At 32.3% G+C, this 21,660-nt stretch overlaps 1 protein-coding gene across 1 annotated transcript; it reads right to left on the bottom strand.

Moving 5' to 3' along the window:
* Positions 1-1,975: 1,975 nt before the first annotated feature.
* Positions 1,976-14,328, bottom strand: LOC145316130 (tudor and KH domain-containing protein-like). Its single transcript, XM_080156448.1, has 7 exons — positions 14,227-14,328; positions 13,779-13,850; positions 10,356-10,494; positions 9,175-9,284; positions 8,241-8,305; positions 5,025-5,244; positions 1,976-4,391 (listed from the first exon to the last, which is right to left on the bottom strand). Exons 3-7 carry the CDS (start codon positions 10,447-10,449, stop codon positions 4,281-4,283), a joined length of 600 nt encoding a protein of 199 aa, XP_080012574.1. The 5' UTR covers positions 10,450-10,494; positions 13,779-13,850; positions 14,227-14,328; the 3' UTR covers positions 1,976-4,280.
* Positions 14,329-21,660: the final 7,332 nt, after the last annotated feature.

Here is a 21,660-nt window from a genome sequence, read left to right as displayed (position 1 = left end):
AATGTTTTTCCACAGTAGTTCCCAGATATTAGGTGCTCAAATTAGTTTTCTAAGTTTTACATGAAGAGTCTATCACACAAGAGATTTTACAAAGGCCCCTAGAAGGAAAGTGCCAAATTGAAATTTGTAATGATTATTTAGTTCAGTTATCTAAAAAAGTTTACATTACAAAAATCAGCTTGTTATCTTAAAAAATAGGCTTAGAGCTCCTATTTTTAGTTTTTTTTGGGGGGTAGGGTTGTTTTACCCCACTAGCCCCTAGAAGGAAGGTGCCATAATGAAATCTGTCCCAAAAAGAAAACCGTAATCGTTAGGGTAAGGTGGAGCGAACTCTGTGTCGTGCCGAAGTCAATAATTTTAGACACACTTTCATTAAATGACATTTTTCTCCATGTTCTAATCAACTGACAGAAAAAAAACATTAAATCAAAGTTGTTCCTCGATAAATTGCCTACAAAAAAGTATTAAATGAAAATTTTGTGAGATCAATGTTTAGGTACTTATTAGGTCTCAAAGTCGTAAGAAAAAAATAAAAATTTCAATGTGAAAAATAAAAAAATAGCCTAAAACCTGCTTAAAAGCGGTCCGACCGCCATTGATGTTTTATAGTCAATTGTGTTCCTTAATGATAGGAATGTTGTCAAAATTTTTTAGCATTCTATCTTTTATAGGAGCTGAGTAAATCCCATTTCCCCCATAGCATTATGGACTGACGGACAAAGTGAATTATAGAGTAGCTTTGCTACTAAAAAAAGTGAAAGGGATAGTTCTACGAAGTGCATTTAAAGAGTTAAGGTACTTGGAGTAGTGACAGTATATAAGAAAGTTAAAGTGATTTGCCACATAAATTACATGAGAATGGTCTATTTTTTTCCTTATATGAATACCTAAAACACCAGCATTAAAGATTGAATTGCCAAATAATTCACAAGAGTTATACAAAAATTTAACAGGGATTCCCCTTGAGGCAAGGTACTTAAAAAACATATAAAATAATGTCCAGTTCTTCATGGGACAGTTTTTTTTTTAAACGGATGTTATTTTTTTTGGTTTTTTAAGTACGTAAACCAGACTGTTTTCTTTATTTTTAAAAAAAATCTATAGAAAACCTGTCACATGAAGAACCAGACGTTATTTTTTATGTTTTTTAAGTATCTTTAGAAAACTTGCCCCAAGGGGAACCCCTGTTTTTTATAACTCTTGTGAATTATGTGGCAATTCATTCTTAAATACTGGTGTTTTGGGTATACATATTAGGAAAAGATAGACCATTCTCATATAATTTATGTGGCAAATCACTTTAACTTTTTTATATACTGTCACTACTCCAAATACCTTAACTCTTTAAATGCACTTCGTAGAACTATCCCTTTCACTTTTTTTAGTAGCAAAGCTACTCTATAATTCACTTTGTCCGTCCGTCCGTCAGTCCATCACTTTAACTTTTTTAGATATTGTCAAATAAAAAAAGTTCGGTCAGGTCAAAGTTAAAAATTCTTTTACATATAATCATATCTATTTAATGCCTAATATATTCTACTAAGACATATAAAAGTTCACTACTCCAAGTACCTTAACTCTTTAAATGCACTTCAAGGAACTATCCCTTTCTCGTATTTTGAAAAAATCATTATTTTTTTTTAAATTGTCTGATCTCCATAAATTTTTTTGTGAATGCTCTTTATTACATTTACCAACTTTAAACTTTAGGGCATGCTGTAATTAAATCAATATGTCATAGATTTTTGAAGCTGGAAAATCGACCATCGGTTTTGCCAAAAACTCTTTTTTTCAACTTGAATTTTTAAGGAAATTTTTATTATGGAACTAATTCTTTTTTGGCCAAATCTATTCAAAATTGCCTGAATTTTAAGGATCAGGCCTTAAAAGTCATAAAAAAGTTTTTTTCTAGTACTATTTTTATGTTTTTTAGCAAAAATAAATTTCAAAAAAACCCTCAAATTTCGTGTACTTCGGAAAAATTATTTTTTTTGGTAGAAAGAATTGACCTATCTTCATAAAAATTTTTGTGCAAGCTCTTTATTACATTTAGCAACTTTTACCTTTTGGGCATGCTGTAATAAGATAAATACGTCATAGATTTTTTGAAGCTTTAAAATGCTATACCAACTTTGCCTCGAGGCGGGGCGAAGTCTGTGCCGTTTTTGAGATCAATTTTGACAAACTTCTCAAAGTCTTAGGGTAACGTCCTTTTAGGACCTGTAAGACTTTTCCAAGATCTTTCTAATGGTCTTGGTTCCATTTAAAAATGATATTTATTTCCCTATTTTTTTCAAAAAACACAAAAAACACCTGAGTTCGCCCCGCTTTACCCTACTTAGTTCAGTTATGTGAAAAAAGTTTTCATTAAAAAGTCCCAAAATTCAATTTTTTTATGTAGATCTATTCATATAAGAGAGTTTATACTAAATTTCATTTCCTATAAGTGTACAAACTCCCCCCCCCCCCCTCCTTAATTTTAATAAAATATCTAATTCCAGTTTTTCATACGAGTCTTCTTAAAAAAATCCGCCATATATCTTTAAAAGTTTAATCATATTTCCCCTGTAAGGATAACATGACTTTAATTACACTACCAGTGACACACGGACAAAACATAAGTAGAACAAATGCACAAACAAAATATAAATTTCAGCTTTGTAGCTTGAATAAAAGCCAAGATTATAAAGTTTCCCCTGAAAACAATAATTGAATCTGAAAGCGCTACTGACAGACCAACGGACAAAAATTATTGCTTTTCTATCTTAATAATTGTCAAGAAATTCAAGTTTCATCTTATAGGTACAGACAAACAGATGGACGGACAGACATAAATGTGAGTTAAAGAGTATCTATGCTAATAAAACAAAAACAAAACTTGAATATTTTTTATGAAAACTGATGCCTTTTTGACTAAAATAATAAGGTTTTTGCTTTTAAAGCATTACCGATAGGCCAAAAATGTATAGAACAGATGGGCATAAAATATAGGAATATTTACTAAAAATTTCAGGTGCCTATCTAAAAAAGATGTTGAGAAAATCACATTACCACATCACTAAAGTTTTTGTCTTTAAAGTATGGCCGACTGACAGACAGACGAAATAATGTATAGAGTAGATGGACATATATGATAAGAATCTTCACTGAAAATTAAAATATATAAATGTAAGCTCTATTTTATGATTGAATCTACCTGTAAAACATTGAAAATTGAATTTTGGTACTTTCCTTCTAGGGGCTAGTGGGGCAAAAGACCCCTCTAGAAACTATTTTGACACAAGTGAAATAAGTAGTAAATACAGATTTCATTTCCGCACTATCCTTCTAGTGGCTTTCGGGGTACACCCAGAACCCCCCAGACACAAAGTTTTGAGCTTACAAGCCCCTAGATGTAAAGTGCAAAAATGAAATATGGGTTGGCTAATCAACTCATTTATGTAATAAAAGGTTCCTTTAAAAAATCAGCTCGATATCTTAAAAAATAAGCTCATAACTTTAAATTTTAGTGTTTGGGGGGAAGAGTTAGAATTATTAGAGTTAAAAGAATTAAGTTGATAACTATAAAAACAAGCACAAAAATCCAGGGCCAAATTTGATACTGAATTTATAATGTGCGAAGCGGGAAAAAATTGCTAAGTGTTTAATTTGGCGCGGAGCACCAAAAAATTTTGTTGTCGTTTTTTTGGCGCGTAGCGCCAAAAATTTTTTTGCAACACATAAAAGCAGACCTATAAGAGAATATATGCCTATAAGGAGGAGAGGGGCCACCTAGTGGAACTGAGGAGCTGAAAAGTACTGCATGTATGTTTAGAATACTAGAGACTTGGATAGTGAAATGATTTTCTTAAAAACTGAAAGAATTTTATTATAAAATCATGTAATAAAATTCTTAAATATTTCTTAAAATAAACAGCATTAAATCTATAGTAAAGCAATTGATAGGAGGTATGTTTTAGAAAATTCATGCAATAACGACATTTTATCAAAGTGTTCCGATCTTTTTATATGGAACATTATTGACAAATACATCAAGCAAGTAAATACCACATTTTCTTTTTCAAACTTAATTTTCATATAAACGAAATATCTATAGCAGTAAAAATAGATCAAAAAGTCTAAAAACAAACTATAATTTCCAATTCAAAAAAGCATAATAATGTTTTAGTGCGTTCTTTGCTTTAGAAGTTTGTCAATACTTTCAAAAAATTACAATTAAACTAATTTCATATTTTAATCACTGGTATGGTTTGCATCACCATGGTAACTTGATTGTGAGTCTATAAGTCTAATGTCTCCTGCAAGAGATCAGCAATTTCGACATCGTCCTTGTTTTTAAGCTGTACAGGGACTGCTTCAACTGGCCAAAATTTGTCGTCTTTACCAAAACTAGTATTTAAGAATCTGGTTTTCGTTTTTTATAATGTTAATGTCAATTACAATTATCATAAACTCGTAATTTGAATAATTTGCGATGACATTTTGTATGGCATTATCATTGCAAATTATTTATTTAAAAAGTAAAAATAAAAATGTAATGAAACACCAGGAAATGGTTGAAATACTTCAAAAGTAAGAGAGAATTATGGTTTGAAGTAAAGATCAAAAAGGGACTAGGCACGAACGAGATCAAGTGATTTTTAGCACCTTCCAGCAAAGATATTAAGTATTTTTTTTTTGTGTGAATGTACTATGTTTCATTTTAATGTCGGAATATCAACTACAACAATAAGTTTCACCATGGTTTTATATGAAAAAATAACTTTGAGCATTTTTCAGAAATGTCATCAAACGTTTTGTTGAGTTCAACGTGAAAAATAAGTGCTTAAATTAAAATATTATTCGTTTACTAAGCAAGCAAGCCAATCTTAATTATTGAAGCTTCCCTTATTCTATAATAAAACCCTAAAAGTCTGAATGTTTGATGATTATTCAATCACAATTGTCTATTGAACACCCCATTATATTATCATGTTGAGTTGATTAAACATTGAACAACCTTATTATATCGACCAGTCTTTCCTGATTTCAAAATGAGCATGCAGATCAATTTTATCAATGAGACAAATGGCCTCCATGTTGAGTCTGCTACACTTCTCGGACAGGTTCACTTCCCTGGCTAGAACTGCTTGGCACGGCAGGCGACAGTACTCGGGTCTTAGGCGGAATAGGGTGGATACGTTGACACTGTTGGTATTTCCATAGTCAATGTAGAGAACGTTGATATTGGACTCTTCGGTTGGCCTATTCAAAGTATTGTGTTATAATTCAAATCAAATATAAACTAGGTATATTTTTCATGAAGTGGTTTTTTTAATGCAACCATCTCGTAATCAATGCGCAAATGGCACTTAGAATCCTAATTTCGTTATGAAACTTGGCATGAGTAATCAATAATCATTGGTAGGTCTGTTTTCCCTAAATCGAACAAAAAATTGGAAAAGTAATGGCTAACGGCTCAGTCGTCAAGCCATTTTTTGGCGATTTACAGGGGAAATCCGTTAAAAGCCCTATATACAAATCATACTCTTTGCCGCCCTCAGACGTTTTCGACCGGTTCTAGCCGGTAGCCGCTGCACAACGGTCTAAGGGTGGAAATTTGGCAAAAAAGTCATGATCAAATTTTCTTATTTTAACTAGATATTATTGATTTACATACCCCAGCCCATGCATAATGGACAAGGAAAAGAAAAAATAACGTTTGGAACTAAGTTTTTTTTTACTTCAATGTTAGGTCAAATCAATATTTTTTGAAGGTCAAAAATCTACTTTTTATTTTCTACCTAGATATGAAAAATAATTTTTTTTTGCATAAATATCTATTAAAAACTAATTTCGTTCATATTCTTTACAAATATATATACCAAATCAATTAATAAAAACATTTTTATTATATATTTTACCTTAAAAGTGTTAATTTTATGCTTTGAAAGTAAATTTCTGAAAAAATTTTAGTCATTTTTTTACTGAAAAATTTAGCAAAAAAAATTAGTTTTCCTCATTTTACTCCTAGTTGCGCTACCGACCCCATACCAAACCATATATGATTCTAAATTTTGAGAATATAATACAACTTTAAGTGAAGTTTCCAGAGTGGGGTCGGTAGCGCAACTTTAAAAATTTTTAATCTGAAAATTGCCTGTAAAACCTAAATTTGAGGGGGGGGGGGGGGAATTACAAACCATAACAGCAATCTTAATTTCTCTGTTATTCCATTACTATTAAAGATAATTGAGTAAAACTTTTTAAAATTAATCAGTAATTACTAGAGGAACAATAATTTTAAAGGAAAACCGCGACTTACCCGCATTTCCCGCAAAAAAAGCCGCCGAACGCAGATTTTAAAAAAACAAAACATTTATTGCATATAGGTCATTTCTTTTTTGATTTTAGTGTTTAGGGAAGGTGTTTGCAACTCTAGTCCTTAAAAGGAAAGTGTAAAAGTGAATTTTGTAGTAGCGTAGCTACTTTCAAATTCGCAAAGTCAGTCAGTCTGTATGAATCGATATGTAAACATCGTGAATTTCTTTGCTACGACTCAAGACGGTTGAAAGAAAATCTTTTTATGAACATTATCTGTACAAACAACCATCTACTGTAAGATTTATTTGGTCCGTCGGACTGTTGTTAATTCTCTTACAGACATAAGATATCTGTAGGGAATATTTGATCTACTAAGCAGTTTTATTTTGTAAGAAAGCTGATTTTTTGGTGATCGTTAAGCTCACCAACAAGCATCTACTCTTTAGTTCACTTGGTCCCCTCATCTGTCTGTAAAACTCTGAGAACATTAAGATTTTGAAGACTAAATGTGTTCGTTTCTTCTTTCTTTTTTTTGTAAGATATGTTATGATTTAGCTAGCAAATACTGTTTTAGTCTATTACTTGGTCTACCGGTTTTTTCTTACTGTTCTAAAATGAATTAAATTTTGTTTGATATCAATTTTATGATGGTTATCTTATTTTTGGTTAGATAGAAGGGGGGGGGGGAGGGGGGGGGCATAGATAAAAAAAATATTTTGGTCAGTTATGAGAATACTTTTTTCCTTTTAAACTATAAAACCTTTAAAACAGTAAAATTTTAACTTCTGGTTTGGTAGTAGAAAGAGGGGGGGGGGGGTGGCGGTGTTGGCCCCTGTAGGCCCTTGAGGGACAGTACTAAATTTAAATAGATACTTTTAATGGTAAACTATACAAGTAGAAAAATACACATAAGATACTTTACAAAAAAAATTAATCAATATCTTTAATGGGAAGCTCGATTATCCAGTCTCAATATTCATTTCCTTTAAGTTTAAAACGACCTAACCTCTCTTAAATAAATTATAAATATTAAAAAGCAGTTGTAAGTGGATAGTAAAAGGTGTATTATAATACTTTTATTTAAATATATCACTTTTTTTTATTGACTCCAAACAGCCATTGAGGTAGCAAATAACACGGCGGAATTCGGCGGTAGACGGCGATTTCGGCGGGAAATCCCTATTATTTATTAATAATCGTTTATTTAGGGTAGTAATTGAATCAGGTTAAAAATTTGGTTCAATTATCTTTAAAAATAACAGAGTAGTAACAAAAATTATATTTTAAAAATCACCCCTTTTTGGTTACCCCCCAATCACATTCCTTTGCACGCACCTATACATGACCAACTTTAAAAAGTTGCCTAATGTAATATATTACTCATAACTTTTTATTTTAATGAATTCGGACTGGTAGAAGTGTAAATATTTAAATTTGATTAAAGCTATACCAAATTTCCACTAAACCCCTTAAATAGACCATAGTGCGCTGGTAATAGAAATCTAGAAAATGTTTTTTTTTTGTATCATTTCACAAATTCACATGAGTTAAAGCAATAATACGTATATAAGTATGTTTCAAAACGTTGATTCCTACGCAATTAATGATAGATTTGCCCTAAGTAGCCAAAAAAAAACCGGCTGTGCCGTTAGCCGATACTTTTTCAACTTTTTGTTGGATTTAGGGAAAATAAACCTACCAAGGATTACTAATGCAAAATTTCAGATCGAAATACAAATTCTATGTGCCATTTACTCATTGATATCGAGATAGTTTCATTACCCCCCCCCCCCCATTTAAGTTATTGGAGAAGTTGGGAAATAAAATTGTCTCCTTCCTCATTACACGTTGTTTATTAGCAAAATAGGTATGTATATGTAAGGATTTTTCAGTCGATAAATTCTAGAATATATTGCAAGACTTTTTATAACACAAACCTGGATAGAACAAGTGCCCTGTAGTATTTATTAAAGAATGGAGCTGCTACCAATTTAGGATTCCTATTCATATTTATCGCAATCAATACTCGTTAAGATTGTTAAGAAATAATTTCATAACGGATGGTTTTTTAAAGGGGGGAGGCGGATGTGCCACTTTTTGAAACCAAAACCAAAAGTCAACAAAGGAACTCATCTAAAAAAAGAGTTACAGGTCTGAGATTTTGCATGGCAGTTGCTTTAAAGGGGTACAATATGGAACTGTGAAGAAACGGCGGAACAACCGCCGAAAACCGTCGTTCCCCGCCGAATTTTTTTTGCCTTTTCTCGGCGGTTGCGCCGCCGTTTCTTAACAGTTCCATATTGTACCCCTATTAAGCAACTGCTATGCAAAATCTCAGACCTGTAACTCTTTTCTTAGTTGAGTTCCTTTGACTTTTAGTTTTGGTTTCAAAAAGTGGCACATCCGCCTCCCCCCTTTTTATCCTTAATTATAATGTAACCCAATGTTTTGTTATGAACCAGCTATCGACTTATTCGATTGGGTTTTCAATCTGAGGAAATCATATTGTACTTTTCGTTCAATTTAGAGAAAGGATTACTCATGCAAAGTTTAATAACGAAATTCGGATTCTAGGTGCCATGATTTGCACATTGATTCAGAATTGGTTGCATTAACCCCCCTTATAATGTAGCAAGGTTGTTTTGTTAAGAACTCGCTATTGACTTAATCCATTGTGTTCTCCATTTCAGGGAAGATTAAAATAAGCCCTTTCAAGTTTTAAGAAATTTTTCCTAAAAACAAGTATAATTTATAAGTAAAGTATTTTCTAAATTACCTTAATAAATATTTTCAATTTATGAACAGCTTTTATAAGAAGAAAATATCATGTCAGTACAAAAAAATTCTTATTGATTGTTTCAAATATTTCCTTAAAGTTCGTCTCTCCATATCTGTTAATTTGAAGTCTGCCCCTTCCTCGCTAAGATAAAAGCTCGTCATTTCGTTCACTAATCTCATTATTTGATCAGAGTGGTCTTTTCCTGAGCAAATATATGTAGTTTTATAAAGAATATATGGATCTACTGCAGTTCACGGTGAAATATTGCTGGTAACGAATATGGCAAAAAATCTATGAATTTTAATGGCTGCTAGCTGCCAAATGGCTGAACGTACAGATTTTACCCGGACACCATTTTAAGCGGTAGATAATCTGGAATAGCCAAGATCCAATGATGCACAAAGAAAGCTTCACTAAAGAAAAAACGCGTAAAATAGGCCTTTTTCGCGCATTTCTCTGCACTGTGAGATAATTATGCATTAATGATTTATGGCTATTCCAGATTATTTGTAGGCCTTCTTATGCCAACTAAAACAGCATGTGGGCATGATCTATACGTTCAGCCGTTTGGCAGCTAGCAGCCTTTTAAATTCATAAATTTTTGGCAACATCCGTTACCAGCAATATTTTACCGTGAACTGCAGTAGATCCGAATATATTACAATAAGAATTGTCCTATTTTATAAAGTAGTATTGTTTTTTTGTCTGAAGCTGAAGGTCTCAAAAACTGATTGGGTTATCTTTTTTAGGTAAGATTCACGTATGTCCCGTGATGGTTTTAGGCTATTTTTCTAGAATTAAATCTTAGAATGGTTTTAAGCTTTATTTCCAGCCCCTTTAAACAAAGCCTCTTGATGCTAGGGGCGTAGCCTCTAGTTTGGAATAAAATAGAGAAGTGAAGTCATTAGTACTAGTCTTATCGTTTCGAGACGATTTTGGAATTAGACATAAACAAAATGCATCATACTTCATTATTTTAGGAAGGCTTGAGCTACAACCCTCCCCAAAATAGTTGAAAACTATACAGGGGACTCATAAAAAGCTTTTTTTTTGTTATGGGGAATCGAATTGTTCCCGCCGTAAACGAGATCTTTTTTTTACCGACAAACACACGACATCCTAACATGTAAGGATTATTATTCCATTAAATGCTGTTTTTTAATCTAATTCACAGTAATATTTTATTTATAAATAAAACCATATCACGACAAACAGTCTGGTCAGTCAGCTGTAAATACGTAGAATAAATGAAAAAGTTCAAATTATCTTTTACCTTTGACTTGAAACCAAAACTTTGCTGGATTAAGAATATAACTGATGAGAACAGGACATCTGCCAGTTTCCTTTACCTTCGGAGGTATCTCCATCCGGGATATTCTGGCCTTCTCAACTTTTCCAGGATTTGTGGATCTTTACTTTTATATAACATGTGAATTATTTAAATTACTTGATATTTAATTAGGAAAAAGCTATACCTAGCCATCAAGCAAATATATTTTTTTAGGGGGGTGGGGGGCGATGTAAAGGTTGTCATTACTACAAAGTGCTGCCACCCAAATTCATGAATAAATCAGCTGAAATGACCAAATATATTTTCGAATAAGTTCCGTTGTTGGTTACAGCTGGTGTAAATAATGAGACATGTTAAAGCCAGTGGGCATTGTAGACAGTTGTCTGCGGAAACATGAATTGATAATTATCCCTATCTAGTATATTAACATTTCTATAAAACGATTCAAGGGGGGGGGGGGAAGTTCTGACACATTTGCGTAAACCTGGTGTATAGGCTTTATCTTTAGACTGAGAAGATAGGTTATTAGGGATAAAATCATTCTTATATAATGAATTTCCCCCAGATTTAAGTTTTTTAGGATAGGCCTCCAGGTTCCGAAGCTCCAGGCCTCCAGGTGGTCTCTGTACAGGTAAAATTTTAAAATAAGATTTCTTTTTTGAAAAGTTAGAGGTTAACTTATAAAACAAAATATGCTTCTTTTTGATTGTTATTCACATATTTGAAGAAAAAACATACATATTTTCTCTCATAAGCTGACATCTAACTCTTAAAATATTTTTTTTTTTCATTTTTACCTGTACATAGACCACCTGGAGGCCTATCCAAAAAATCTTAAATCTGGGGGAAATTCATCATATAAGAATGATTTTATCCCTAATAACCTATCCTCTCAGTCCAAAGATAAAGCCTATACACCAGGTTTACGCAAATGTGTCAGAACTCCCCCCCCCCCCTTATTTTCGGCTAGGTTTAAAACTGGTTTTTATTCAGCAAAAAGGCAGTGGCGTGCGAAGCACTTTGTCTAGGGGGGGGCATTTTGAAGATTTTGTAAAATTTTGCCCCCCCCTAAATCAAAGTGCCCCGGGGGGGCACTTTGCTTTAGGGGGGGGCATTTTGATTAAAAATACTAATTTTAAATAAGGGCGTTTTAAGGGGTGGGATTATTTGATTATGGGCCTTCTAGTCCTTATCCCTTCTTCCCCATCCCTGCCCCCATCCCTATTTCCCGTTTATATCCCCTATCTCTTCCCCCCCATCTCTTCTCCCCCATCCCTTCTCCCCACCCTGCAATGACCGAAGGGAAGGGAGCTTGAAAGCATCTTCAAAAAAAGTACAGAATATAATTTAACCTCCCCCTCCCCCACCACAAAACATTTTTTATGGGTGGAAGGGGATGCTATAAAATCTCAGCAGGAAGGATAAATAACCCCATTTAAAAAAATTTTTGGGGGGGAGGAGATAAAAACACTCATTTTGGAAATAATTTACCAAAAATTAACCTAATATGTAAAACTGATTTTAAATATTTCTTTATTGTATGACAACAAGGATGACAACATCTTTAAGTAGCAAAGCACAAAAAATCATTAATAAGAATACAGACAAGTAGATTTAAAGAGCATCTGTTGAAATAAATATATATTTTAGGTAGAAAAAGTCACAAATCCCTTTTCCTGCATATTGTGTGATGACAGTCAAAGTAAATTACATACTGGATATGAAAATCTCTTAGAAATATGGAAAACTTTGGGGTATAGTCTCTTTTGTGGCAACGCCTCTTAAGGGGCATTTCGTCGTATTTTCATAGTAGCTTTTAATAGGTTATTCTAGGTTAAGTTAGGTCAGGTGATTTCCCCGCAGGGTTAGGCAATTGGCCCCGCAGGAGCTATAAATAGGGGAAAAGCTACTGTGAAAATACGACGAAATGCACCTTAAGAGGCAATGTCACAAAAGGGACTATACCTGAAATTTAAAAGATACAAAAATAGCCAAAAACGTCCTGAAAAGCAGTCCGACATCCATGAATTTTTAATAGTTAATTATACTCCATAATGATGGGAATGTTATCATTAAGTTTTAGCCTTCTATCTTTAATTGCAGTTGAAAAAAATCACATTTCCCCCTTAGCATTACGTACTGACAGCCATAGTGAATTATAGAGAAGCTTAAAAGTCAACATATCCTACCCTCTTTAAATGGCACTTTAAAACTCTGTTAATTTTTCATTAAGTGGTGTTTCCAAGGATTTATAAGGGGGGTGCGTGAAGCGCACCTAAAAATATTTACTCCCCCTTTGAACTAAAATCAATTAGAGACAACAAGAGTGGCGTATTTTATCAAGTTAGGAATATAGAGTGTAGTTAGTTTTAAGGGTTTTTAATGAAAATTGCCATAAAAAACATGTCTTTTTGTAAGGGCATGTAAACAAAAAAAATGATAAACTTATCCTGAAAATAATATGACATCATATATAGTTATTCATTTAGACAGACATACAGTGTTGAGAAAAAGGCTGTTTCTTTTTTATATAAAAGAACTTTTTGATTAAATATTTGTTGTTTACTAATATTTTTATAGAAATAAAAACAAAAATACAATGCATGTGATAAAAAGCAGAAACCATTTGGAAGTGCGCGAAGCGCAATTTTTTTTCTTCAAAGGAGGGGTTTTTGGGCTATTTATTACACTAATCCCAAATACTTCATATAAAATTTTCTTATTCGTTGGCTCAACAACTTTGGGGACTTTATTGGAATTTTGATTGGTTGGTTAATTAAGTCGAGTTTCCATACATTTCATCCACTAATTGTAATCTATATAAGGGGTAATTTTGTGTATCATCATTGGGGATGTACAAAATTTCTTTGGTAAAAAGTTTATATTATACCAAATAAAATACTTCCTATTACCTGGTTTGTTATGTTCAGTGAAAAAAGATTATAACCTAATTTCTACACTAATTAAAAAATTTGGTAAGGTTAAATGAATAGTAACTGTCTGTTTGGCGCGAAGCGCCAAAAATTTTTTTTTGAGTATTTCTTGATCTTTTTTTGGGAAACTGGGATAGTTTTGCTTTTTGTAGGGTAGGGGGCAAAAAGGGGCATTTTTGTTGACCAGGGGGGGGCAAAATGGGGCATTTTTCAACATTTAGGGGGGGGCAGGGGGGGCGGTGGCTAGGGGGGGGGCAGGGGGGGGCGTTTTGGTCGCTAGGGGGGGGCGATTGCCCCAAATGCCCCCTTCGGTTCGCACGCCACTGCAAAAAGGATTAGGAACGTAAACCTCCCTATGACCTATGTGAAGATACACTTTAAAGGAGATCTTTATTGGTTTAGCCAAATACTTAAGTACAGACATATACAGATATTGTGACTTAAAGGATAACTAATTCACATTTATTTTCCTAACAATATTATTTTCTTCATCAAATATGATTTCTAGCAAATTATTCGTTGGTTTCAGTATCTCTTCAAAACTAAATATTTACAAAATATTCTGATTTTTTTTATCATTTCAGTACTAAAGATTTTGAATGAATTGTGGAGAGTTTTTTTAAAAGATGTGGGTGAAAAAAGGGGACGGCAATTTAATTTTAAGGGGGTGTTGATATCCTTCACTCCGTCAAGGAAGCCAATTCAATAACCCCATTAAAAACCTGTGAAAAGTTTCGAAATTTTCATAATTTAAATGCACAATGAAATTAACAAAGCGTTTGACGGTATGTTCTGTAAACCCACATTAGGATAAACAATATTACCATTTTAGTGGAATAAAATTCATGGAGAAGTTTGGGCACTATAGGTTGGTACAACCCAATCAAATTTAATCATAGTTAGAAACCGAATATTTTCCTTTGAAATGGATCTAATTCAATACGAACATAGTTGGCATCAAGCAAAGCTTTCACCACAGTTTTAGTTTTATATGGAAATGATTTCCCATACTCGTACTTGTAAGTCTAAATAATGGCAGATTTTAATCTCAATCAATGGTTTAAAACCTATAATCTTTTACACATTCTTACTACTTTAAACTATAGAATAACTATCGACTATGCCTCAAGTATCAAGTACTCTGCATGGGGTAAGGAGAAGGCAAAAACAGCATAAAACAACCTAATTACTTAAAGCTAATAAAAAAAACATAAAACCATCCCAGGACCAATGTAAAGCTTCCTTATAAAGGCGAACGCAATTAATTCAGTGTTTATCAAAATCTAAGCTTAAGATAAAATCCTTACTACTTAATACAATGGAATAGTTCGTTTTATACCTAACGTTTGTAATTTTTAGCATAAAAATATATTATGCTTAGCCGTTTAAGTGATATTAACTAACGCATATAGATACATCGTAGGTAGTATTTTATAATAGGTTCGGAGACTTCAAACAATTAATTATATTAAGTTAGACTTAAACAAAGTAATCGATTAAAAACCTGTAATTTTATAAATAAAAAAAACAAGCTAATAAGGACAAAATAATTTTAAAATCTGCTTTCCTCTTTTAGTAATGAAGAACTAACTCCGTCTGTATTACTCTGAAAAAATCGTATCAAACGAGAAAAAGTTAATAAATCTAACGATTTTTCCATTTTTTCTTCATCTGCAAAAAAAACTTTGCTAATATCCAAAGAATAACTATTTTTCACCAAATAATTATAATATTTCATAAAAAAACCTTTTTTTTTTGGGTATTTTTGATAAATTTTGCTTACGTGAAATTTGTTGGCCGAAGATTATCAATAACACGCTTTAAAATGGCCGCGATTTTGATAACAAGGTTGCCAACACTAAAAAGCTTTTTTTTGCAGATTCGAAATTATTGATTATATTTAGTATTTGTTTATTTGACTATTTTAACATTTTATACATGCAATTGGTAGCTATATAATGGTAATTCTTTATATTTAACAAGTTGTAATCGTATTCTTACTCTAATAAATAAAAATTGTATTAAAAAGTATATCCGACATGAGAGTGTAGCAAAAAATGTCCTAGGCCGATTTTGATGGCAACCTGTTGTTCTTAGTGTAAAGGGTTTTTGGGAAGGGGGGGGGGGAATTTAAGAGGGCAGAGGACAACCCAAGAGGAATGTGGCACATAGGAACCCCCCCCCCCATTTTTTCTCTCTGATTTCACACCAATAATTAAATTGGTTATTCTTCTTCTGCCTAAGAGGGGCGGGTAAAGGGGGGAGCTGAGAGATGAGAATATGTATGTGGTTGTTAGATCGCCAATTTTTGTCAAATCAAACTCATTTTAGATAATTATTTAGGAGCAAAATCTTTTGCATTTTACTTTTCAGAGCATATATACATATATATATATATATATATATATATATATATGTTTACCTACCCTTATACACCAACGTAGTAAGTATTTAGCCTTTTTAAAAGCGAATCTTTTATATAATTAGGGTCAGCCCATATCCGTCCGTCCAGGAAGTTTACCTGTTTTATTTAATTAAAAAGGTTAGAATTGTCCTATCGCTTCCAAACTTTGCATGGTCATCCCTGCAGTAGTTACCAGAAATTGAAATGTCCGTACGTCCATTTTAAACATGTTGATTTTTAACTTTTTAACAACAACATTTTTATGTGATAAAATTATCCGATTGATCTGATTTTTGGAATACTGATTCCTGGGACAACAAAGTACAATGTTATCAGTGAAGAATCTCTACAATCAAGTCCCCAAAATGTAAGTATGTCCTAAAACAATATCCTGTATTTACGTAGTTTTTCAACAACTTTACTTACAATTTTTTTCGGCTTTTATACATTTACATTCTGATCATTCAGTTTTGACACTCTACAAGTGTTAATGTTCGTTTGTCCTACCATTTCAGAGCTTCGCTTTTTATAGATGTTGTCATCCTTGTTTTGTCAATTTATAAGTTAAATCTAAATCAAGTCTTGTTAATGACAAAGCTACTCAATAATTCATTTTTCCTGTTTTATTTTTATAAAAACTTTGTCCTGTCTTTGTATTGCATTAAACCAAAACATTTGATCAAAAGGATTTTCTTCATTATTGATTTCTTTATTACCAGCGGTTGCACCACTAGCATCTAGGGATATTGTATTCGTAGGGTAGGGAAATTATCTGGAATAACCAAGCCTTACTGGAAAAACGCGCATTTATGTGCACTGCGTGATAACTGTGCATTATGGAACCTAATAACTATTTCAGATAATTTATAGACCTTCTTTTGTCGTAAAAATTTTGGTCGAGCATAATCTTCACGTTCCACCGTACTTGGCCGTTAAAGATCATAGGTTTTTTGAGATAATCGTTACCAGAAACATTTCACCGTATATTGCATTAGATCCAACACTTTTTTTCTATACAATTTGCTTCTTAGTTCATCTGCATATGTTATTAACATAAGCGACCTTGTTTTCTCACCTATTTTGTATTCAATAATATCTTAAAGGCCAAAGTATATACATATATATATGACATATGGACATATGAAGAATCTAGTTTGTGATGTACTATAAAGGTCAAGGCCAGGGAACCCCTCGGAAAAATTGCAAAGTAATGAGATGACCTTTAAGAAAACCCAAATGTAATCTGAGGCAAGTGCTTTTATGTTGAGAAATTTAAATTTCTTTTTTGTCAGGGGCACAGGGATAGGGTATAGGCATATTGAAAAATTTAAAAATTAGAAAATACTCTTTTAGTCTCAGGTATAGAGAGGACAAGCACAAAAAATATATTATCTTTAATAAAATCAAACAAAATATAAAAATGGCGGGATTAAAGATTGTTACAGAAAAATATGATACAGAAAAAAAACACATTTTGTTTGATTCACATTGATCTTCTTAATTCGTCTTGATTCTTGATTTTTGAACGTCTTTATTGAATGTGCCTTTCTGAGTAGGATTCAAAAGCGAATTACAAAAAAATTAAATCAAAATTTGACATAGGAATCTAAAAAATTGTGTTTTTAAAGTAAGCTTATATGGATGCTGTCATTTTTATAATGTTTTATTTTCTCGGGAAATTTCTATTTATAAGTAAATAAATACATTTTACTTAAATAATTTTTCCTTCAATGAAATAAACACTAAACCTATAAACCAAAATGATTATAAATAATTAATATATAAAACATTTTTTTCAGCTAACAGTTTTATATACATAGTTGCTTGTTGCGAAGCTTTTCTATTACTTTTCTCATCCATCCTACACTGACTGGAAAAAACACAGTTTTTCAAATCAGTATGTATGTCTTTCAATGAAGTCTCAAACTAACTCATAAGCTTAAAAGTTTCTACCAGATTTCTACACTCTATTATGATTTTACTAATTGCTGTTCTGTTTTCATATAAATGTTATTTTGTTGCTTTGCTACTTGTTAACATTAAAGATCTTTGTTTAGTTTAATTATAATTGATTTTTTTCTATCATTCACAAACTTTGAAATTTTAAAGATTCACGAAACCTCTCCAAATAAATTGAAATTGCAGCACATATGTAATACTGCTTTAAGTACTTTTTGCAGCTACACTCCTAGTCTCTAGGTGCTAGAAAAAGCTTAAAACCATCCAAAGATTTAAAACTGAAAAAAGAATAGTCTAAAACCATTACAGGAGGTTTTGAATCTTCCTTGAAATGAAGAACTTAATCGGTTCATTAGCTATTGAAATCTTAAGAAACCTTACTACTTTATAAAATAGGACATATCTATAATAGTTTTATTGTTGTACGATTACGTGGATTAGCGCGCACACACACACAAGTAAACAGGTGCACAAAGTACTAAGGAAAATAATGCCCATTAAAAAAGAACATAAACTTTTCAATCATAGAACGAGGGGTCAGAAACAGCAATAAGGTATAAACAACAAGAGAAATAAATCTAAAATGATATTTGGGGACAGATAAAAAGGTCGTCAATTTTACTATATGTTGCCCCCCCTCCCCTCTTCGACAGCTAAAATCACGTTTAGGTTTCAAATTGATTTTTTTGTTGGTAAAAGCTAGGTCAGAAAAGGGGTTTGAAATTTCTTTTTATTCAAATAATGTGATGAAGATGGTTTGCTATTATCGGAAGTATGTATAGTTTTTTTTTCAGCCTTTATGGGGGCTGTGATTCAGCAAATTAATCCATTTGATATTGATGAAAATTTGGATATTTTGTGGTACGATATTTGGCGTAAAACTTGTTTTGTTCTGTAACTAAAGGGAAGTGGATAATAAGGGGGGGGGGGAGAAGGGGGTTGTGGGGAAATTTATAATTATTTGTCAGAACCCCTATCCCTTGTCCCTGAGTTTTTATAAAAATTTGTCTAAATAATCATCATAAAAATCTATAAGTTTGAGCATTTAAAATTGGCAAGCCAACCAAATAAAACAGTTATTATCTACAATCATATTGGCTGCACATAGTACATTCAACTTCTATGCATTTATATTATTCTTGTTAAAAACTTATCTTTATGAAGATGGAGCTGGTGTGTGCGTGCGCGCGCACGTTTGTGCACTTTTTCTGCATCTACACAGAAACTTATCAATACAAATTATTAAAATTAGAACAAGGCAGATTCAGTTTTAGACGTAAAATTTTATTTAACTCAATTTTTCTTAATGGCTAAAAATACTAGGTAATTTCCAATGGAATAAACCGGTTCTACTGCTTTGTTTTATAGAAATTGTCTAAAGAAACCTAAATTAAAGTCATAAGATTTTAAAGAAAAAACAACGTTTCTTTGTTTAAAATTTATTTATCTCTAACTTAAGAGTCATTCTTATTGTAATCTTTAAAAAATGAAAATACATGCATAATTCTTCTGAATGATAAATATTTTTTTTATTGTAAAACCTTTCCCTGACCGTAGGGTTTTGAACCAAATTTTAATCATAGTTAAGATCGTGATGTGAGGTTGAGACTTATTCTTGTTTTCCGTTATAGCCTAGATATATATATATATATATAAACACACATACATTAGGGAATCCACGGATTCTACAGTGTTGCAGCACATATACCAGACCATATACCATGTATACATTAGGGGATCCACGGAATCTACAGTGTTGCAGCACAAATACCAGACCATATACCATGTATACATTAGGGGATCCACAGAATCTACAGTGTTGCAGCACATATACCAGACCATATACCATGTATACATTAGGAAATCCACGGACTCTACCGTGTTGCAGCACAGATACCAGATTGTATACCAAGTGCCTAGAGTTTTAAAGTAGACACTTACACAAACCAGATCAATTTTTGAAATGATAAAATAAATCCTTTCATAATTGTACAATTTTTAAGATCAAGATAAAAGATCTGTAATAAGAATTCAAATTGTGCTTCTTTTAATGATCCAAGAGGCCCTTGAGGTGGTGGAGGGAAACAACCTCCTCCCCCCCTTTCAATTTTAGATAATAATAAGAAAAAGTTTCGGTACCCTTTTACGAATGGAAAACCAGTAACTATATTTTTAGTATTTTTTGGCGATTTCTCTTGAGAGGGTGGTGGTACCCTCCTCAAAAATAGCTAAGAACCTTCTCAGGACCTAGAGAAGTAACACTGTAAAGAGAACCATATCAGTCCAGAGGTTAGTGAGATTCTTCGCTACAGACACACAAACAAAAGACATCCTGTTACTTTTATTTAAGAATTATGTGATCTAGTGTCTTTTCTCCTTCATGGCAAAATCACGGTGTCCCTATACGCATGATACATAATAGATTGAATTCATTTAACAAGGACAATTATATCCATTAATACCATGCAATAACAACCTAATAATATTTGTAATGTGCTAATAACTTTGAAGGACATAAAAACATACCATAGTTTTATACAAATTACGATACTTAACAATTTTTTATTGGTCCTTTTTTCACGCAAATCTCTTTTTATATTTAAAATCTACGTAGCAACTCTGTGATTGACTGCTTTTCCTTCCGAACATTTTAGTTAGAATTATTATTTAATTAATCAACCTATTTAATAGTACATTTTAGGCTAACTACATTTAAGAAGATGCTAAAATTTTCTTCAAATATAGTCAGTATGTCCATCCTTCAATAACGTATGACTTATATAGTTTTTAAAGCATATTAGAATAGTCCTTTTGATATCAAACTTCGTATGATGATTCCTGAAACAGTTAGGTACAATTTAGAATGCGTAGCAACAAGTCAATATTTCCATTTCATAGATAATAAACCTAACATATATGGTATTGTGGAGAAAATGTCTCTGTCCCTGCTCTTAAACAGACCTCCAGCAGGATCCCAGCTTAACCTAGCTTCTCTGCATTTGTTTCTCAGCCAGTTGTATTTAAATTCTTGCCACCGACAGTTCTGTCCAACTTGAATACTTGCAGCAACGATAATCTGCGTGGCTAGTCTGTAACTCTCATTTTTGCTGTACTTCTTCTGTAGTACCTAAAACCTAGTGTCTAAATCAATATCAATAATCTATCGTTTAATATTAAAAACTATTCTGCTTTTGTGTGTTTTAAATAAATGTAATATTTTTAGCAAATCAAACTGTTTTAATTAATACTATAACTTAAAGCTTCTCTATAACTCTAGTCTGTCTGTCAAGTCTCGTCTTACGACAGTATTTAGCATATTAAAAGGATATTTATTTCTTTTTTTTTGCTGATATTTCGAAGTAACATCCTGTAATTCTTTAACATTAAATGTGCAGTCTCTTTATTTTTGTTCTTCTGATTAAATGGGATTTGCTTTTATGAATGTTGTCATTCTTGATAAATTTAAATTCTAGTAATGTAACCTTTATATGCTTTGATTACTTTTCGTTTTATTCAATTTGTAGTAATATACATTACATTGTCAGGGGATGTGATATGGTGATACTTAATCAGTCAATAATGTAGAACCTAGAGAACCTAATTGTGTTATGTAATTTTGTTCCAGGATAAATCTTTTTTTTTACATGATATACCTCCTTTGGTCTCTGAGAACTAGTACATTACATATTTATACCCTCAGCAGGAAACCAATGACAATTCTTTTTAGGATTTTAGTAGCGAAGCTACTCTTTAAATCCATTCTATTCAATAACTAACGCTGTAGAACTATGTATAAGAATAGATTTGCTAGGTTGCTAGTGTAGATTCCCTTTTCTGCTATTGTAGATTATACTGACTGCTTTTGTAGAAATTCTTGGCTGCTAGTGTAGATTATACTGACTGCTTTTGTAGGAACTCTTGGCTGCTAGTGTAGATTTCCTTGGCTGCTAGTGTAGATTATACTGACTGCTTTTGTAGAAACTCTTTGCTG

The sequence above is a fragment of the Acartia tonsa genome, chromosome 4 (assembly GCF_053477335.1).
Source record: "Acartia tonsa isolate MP-2025a chromosome 4, ASM5347733v1, whole genome shotgun sequence".
NCBI lineage: Eukaryota > Metazoa > Arthropoda > Copepoda > Calanoida > Acartiidae > Acartia > Acartia tonsa.
The sequence above is the reverse complement of the archived record's forward strand: the minus strand, read 5'-3'. Positions and strand labels throughout refer to the sequence as shown.

Excerpts from the sequence above, each read along its gene's own strand:
- LOC145316130 (XM_080156448.1), bottom strand. The coding sequence starts at position 10,449 with ATGGAGATACCTCCGAAGGTAAAGGAAACTGGCAGATGTCCTGTTCTC. Across the intron at positions 8,306-9,174 it reads ATATGGAGAGACGAACTTTA|AGGAATCCTAAATTGGTAGC; the intron begins AGGAAATATTTG and ends ATAAATATGAAT. Across the intron at positions 5,245-8,240 it reads AGGGCACTTGTTCTATCCAG|GCCAACCGAAGAGTCCAATA; the intron begins GTTTGTGTTATA and ends TACTTTGAATAG.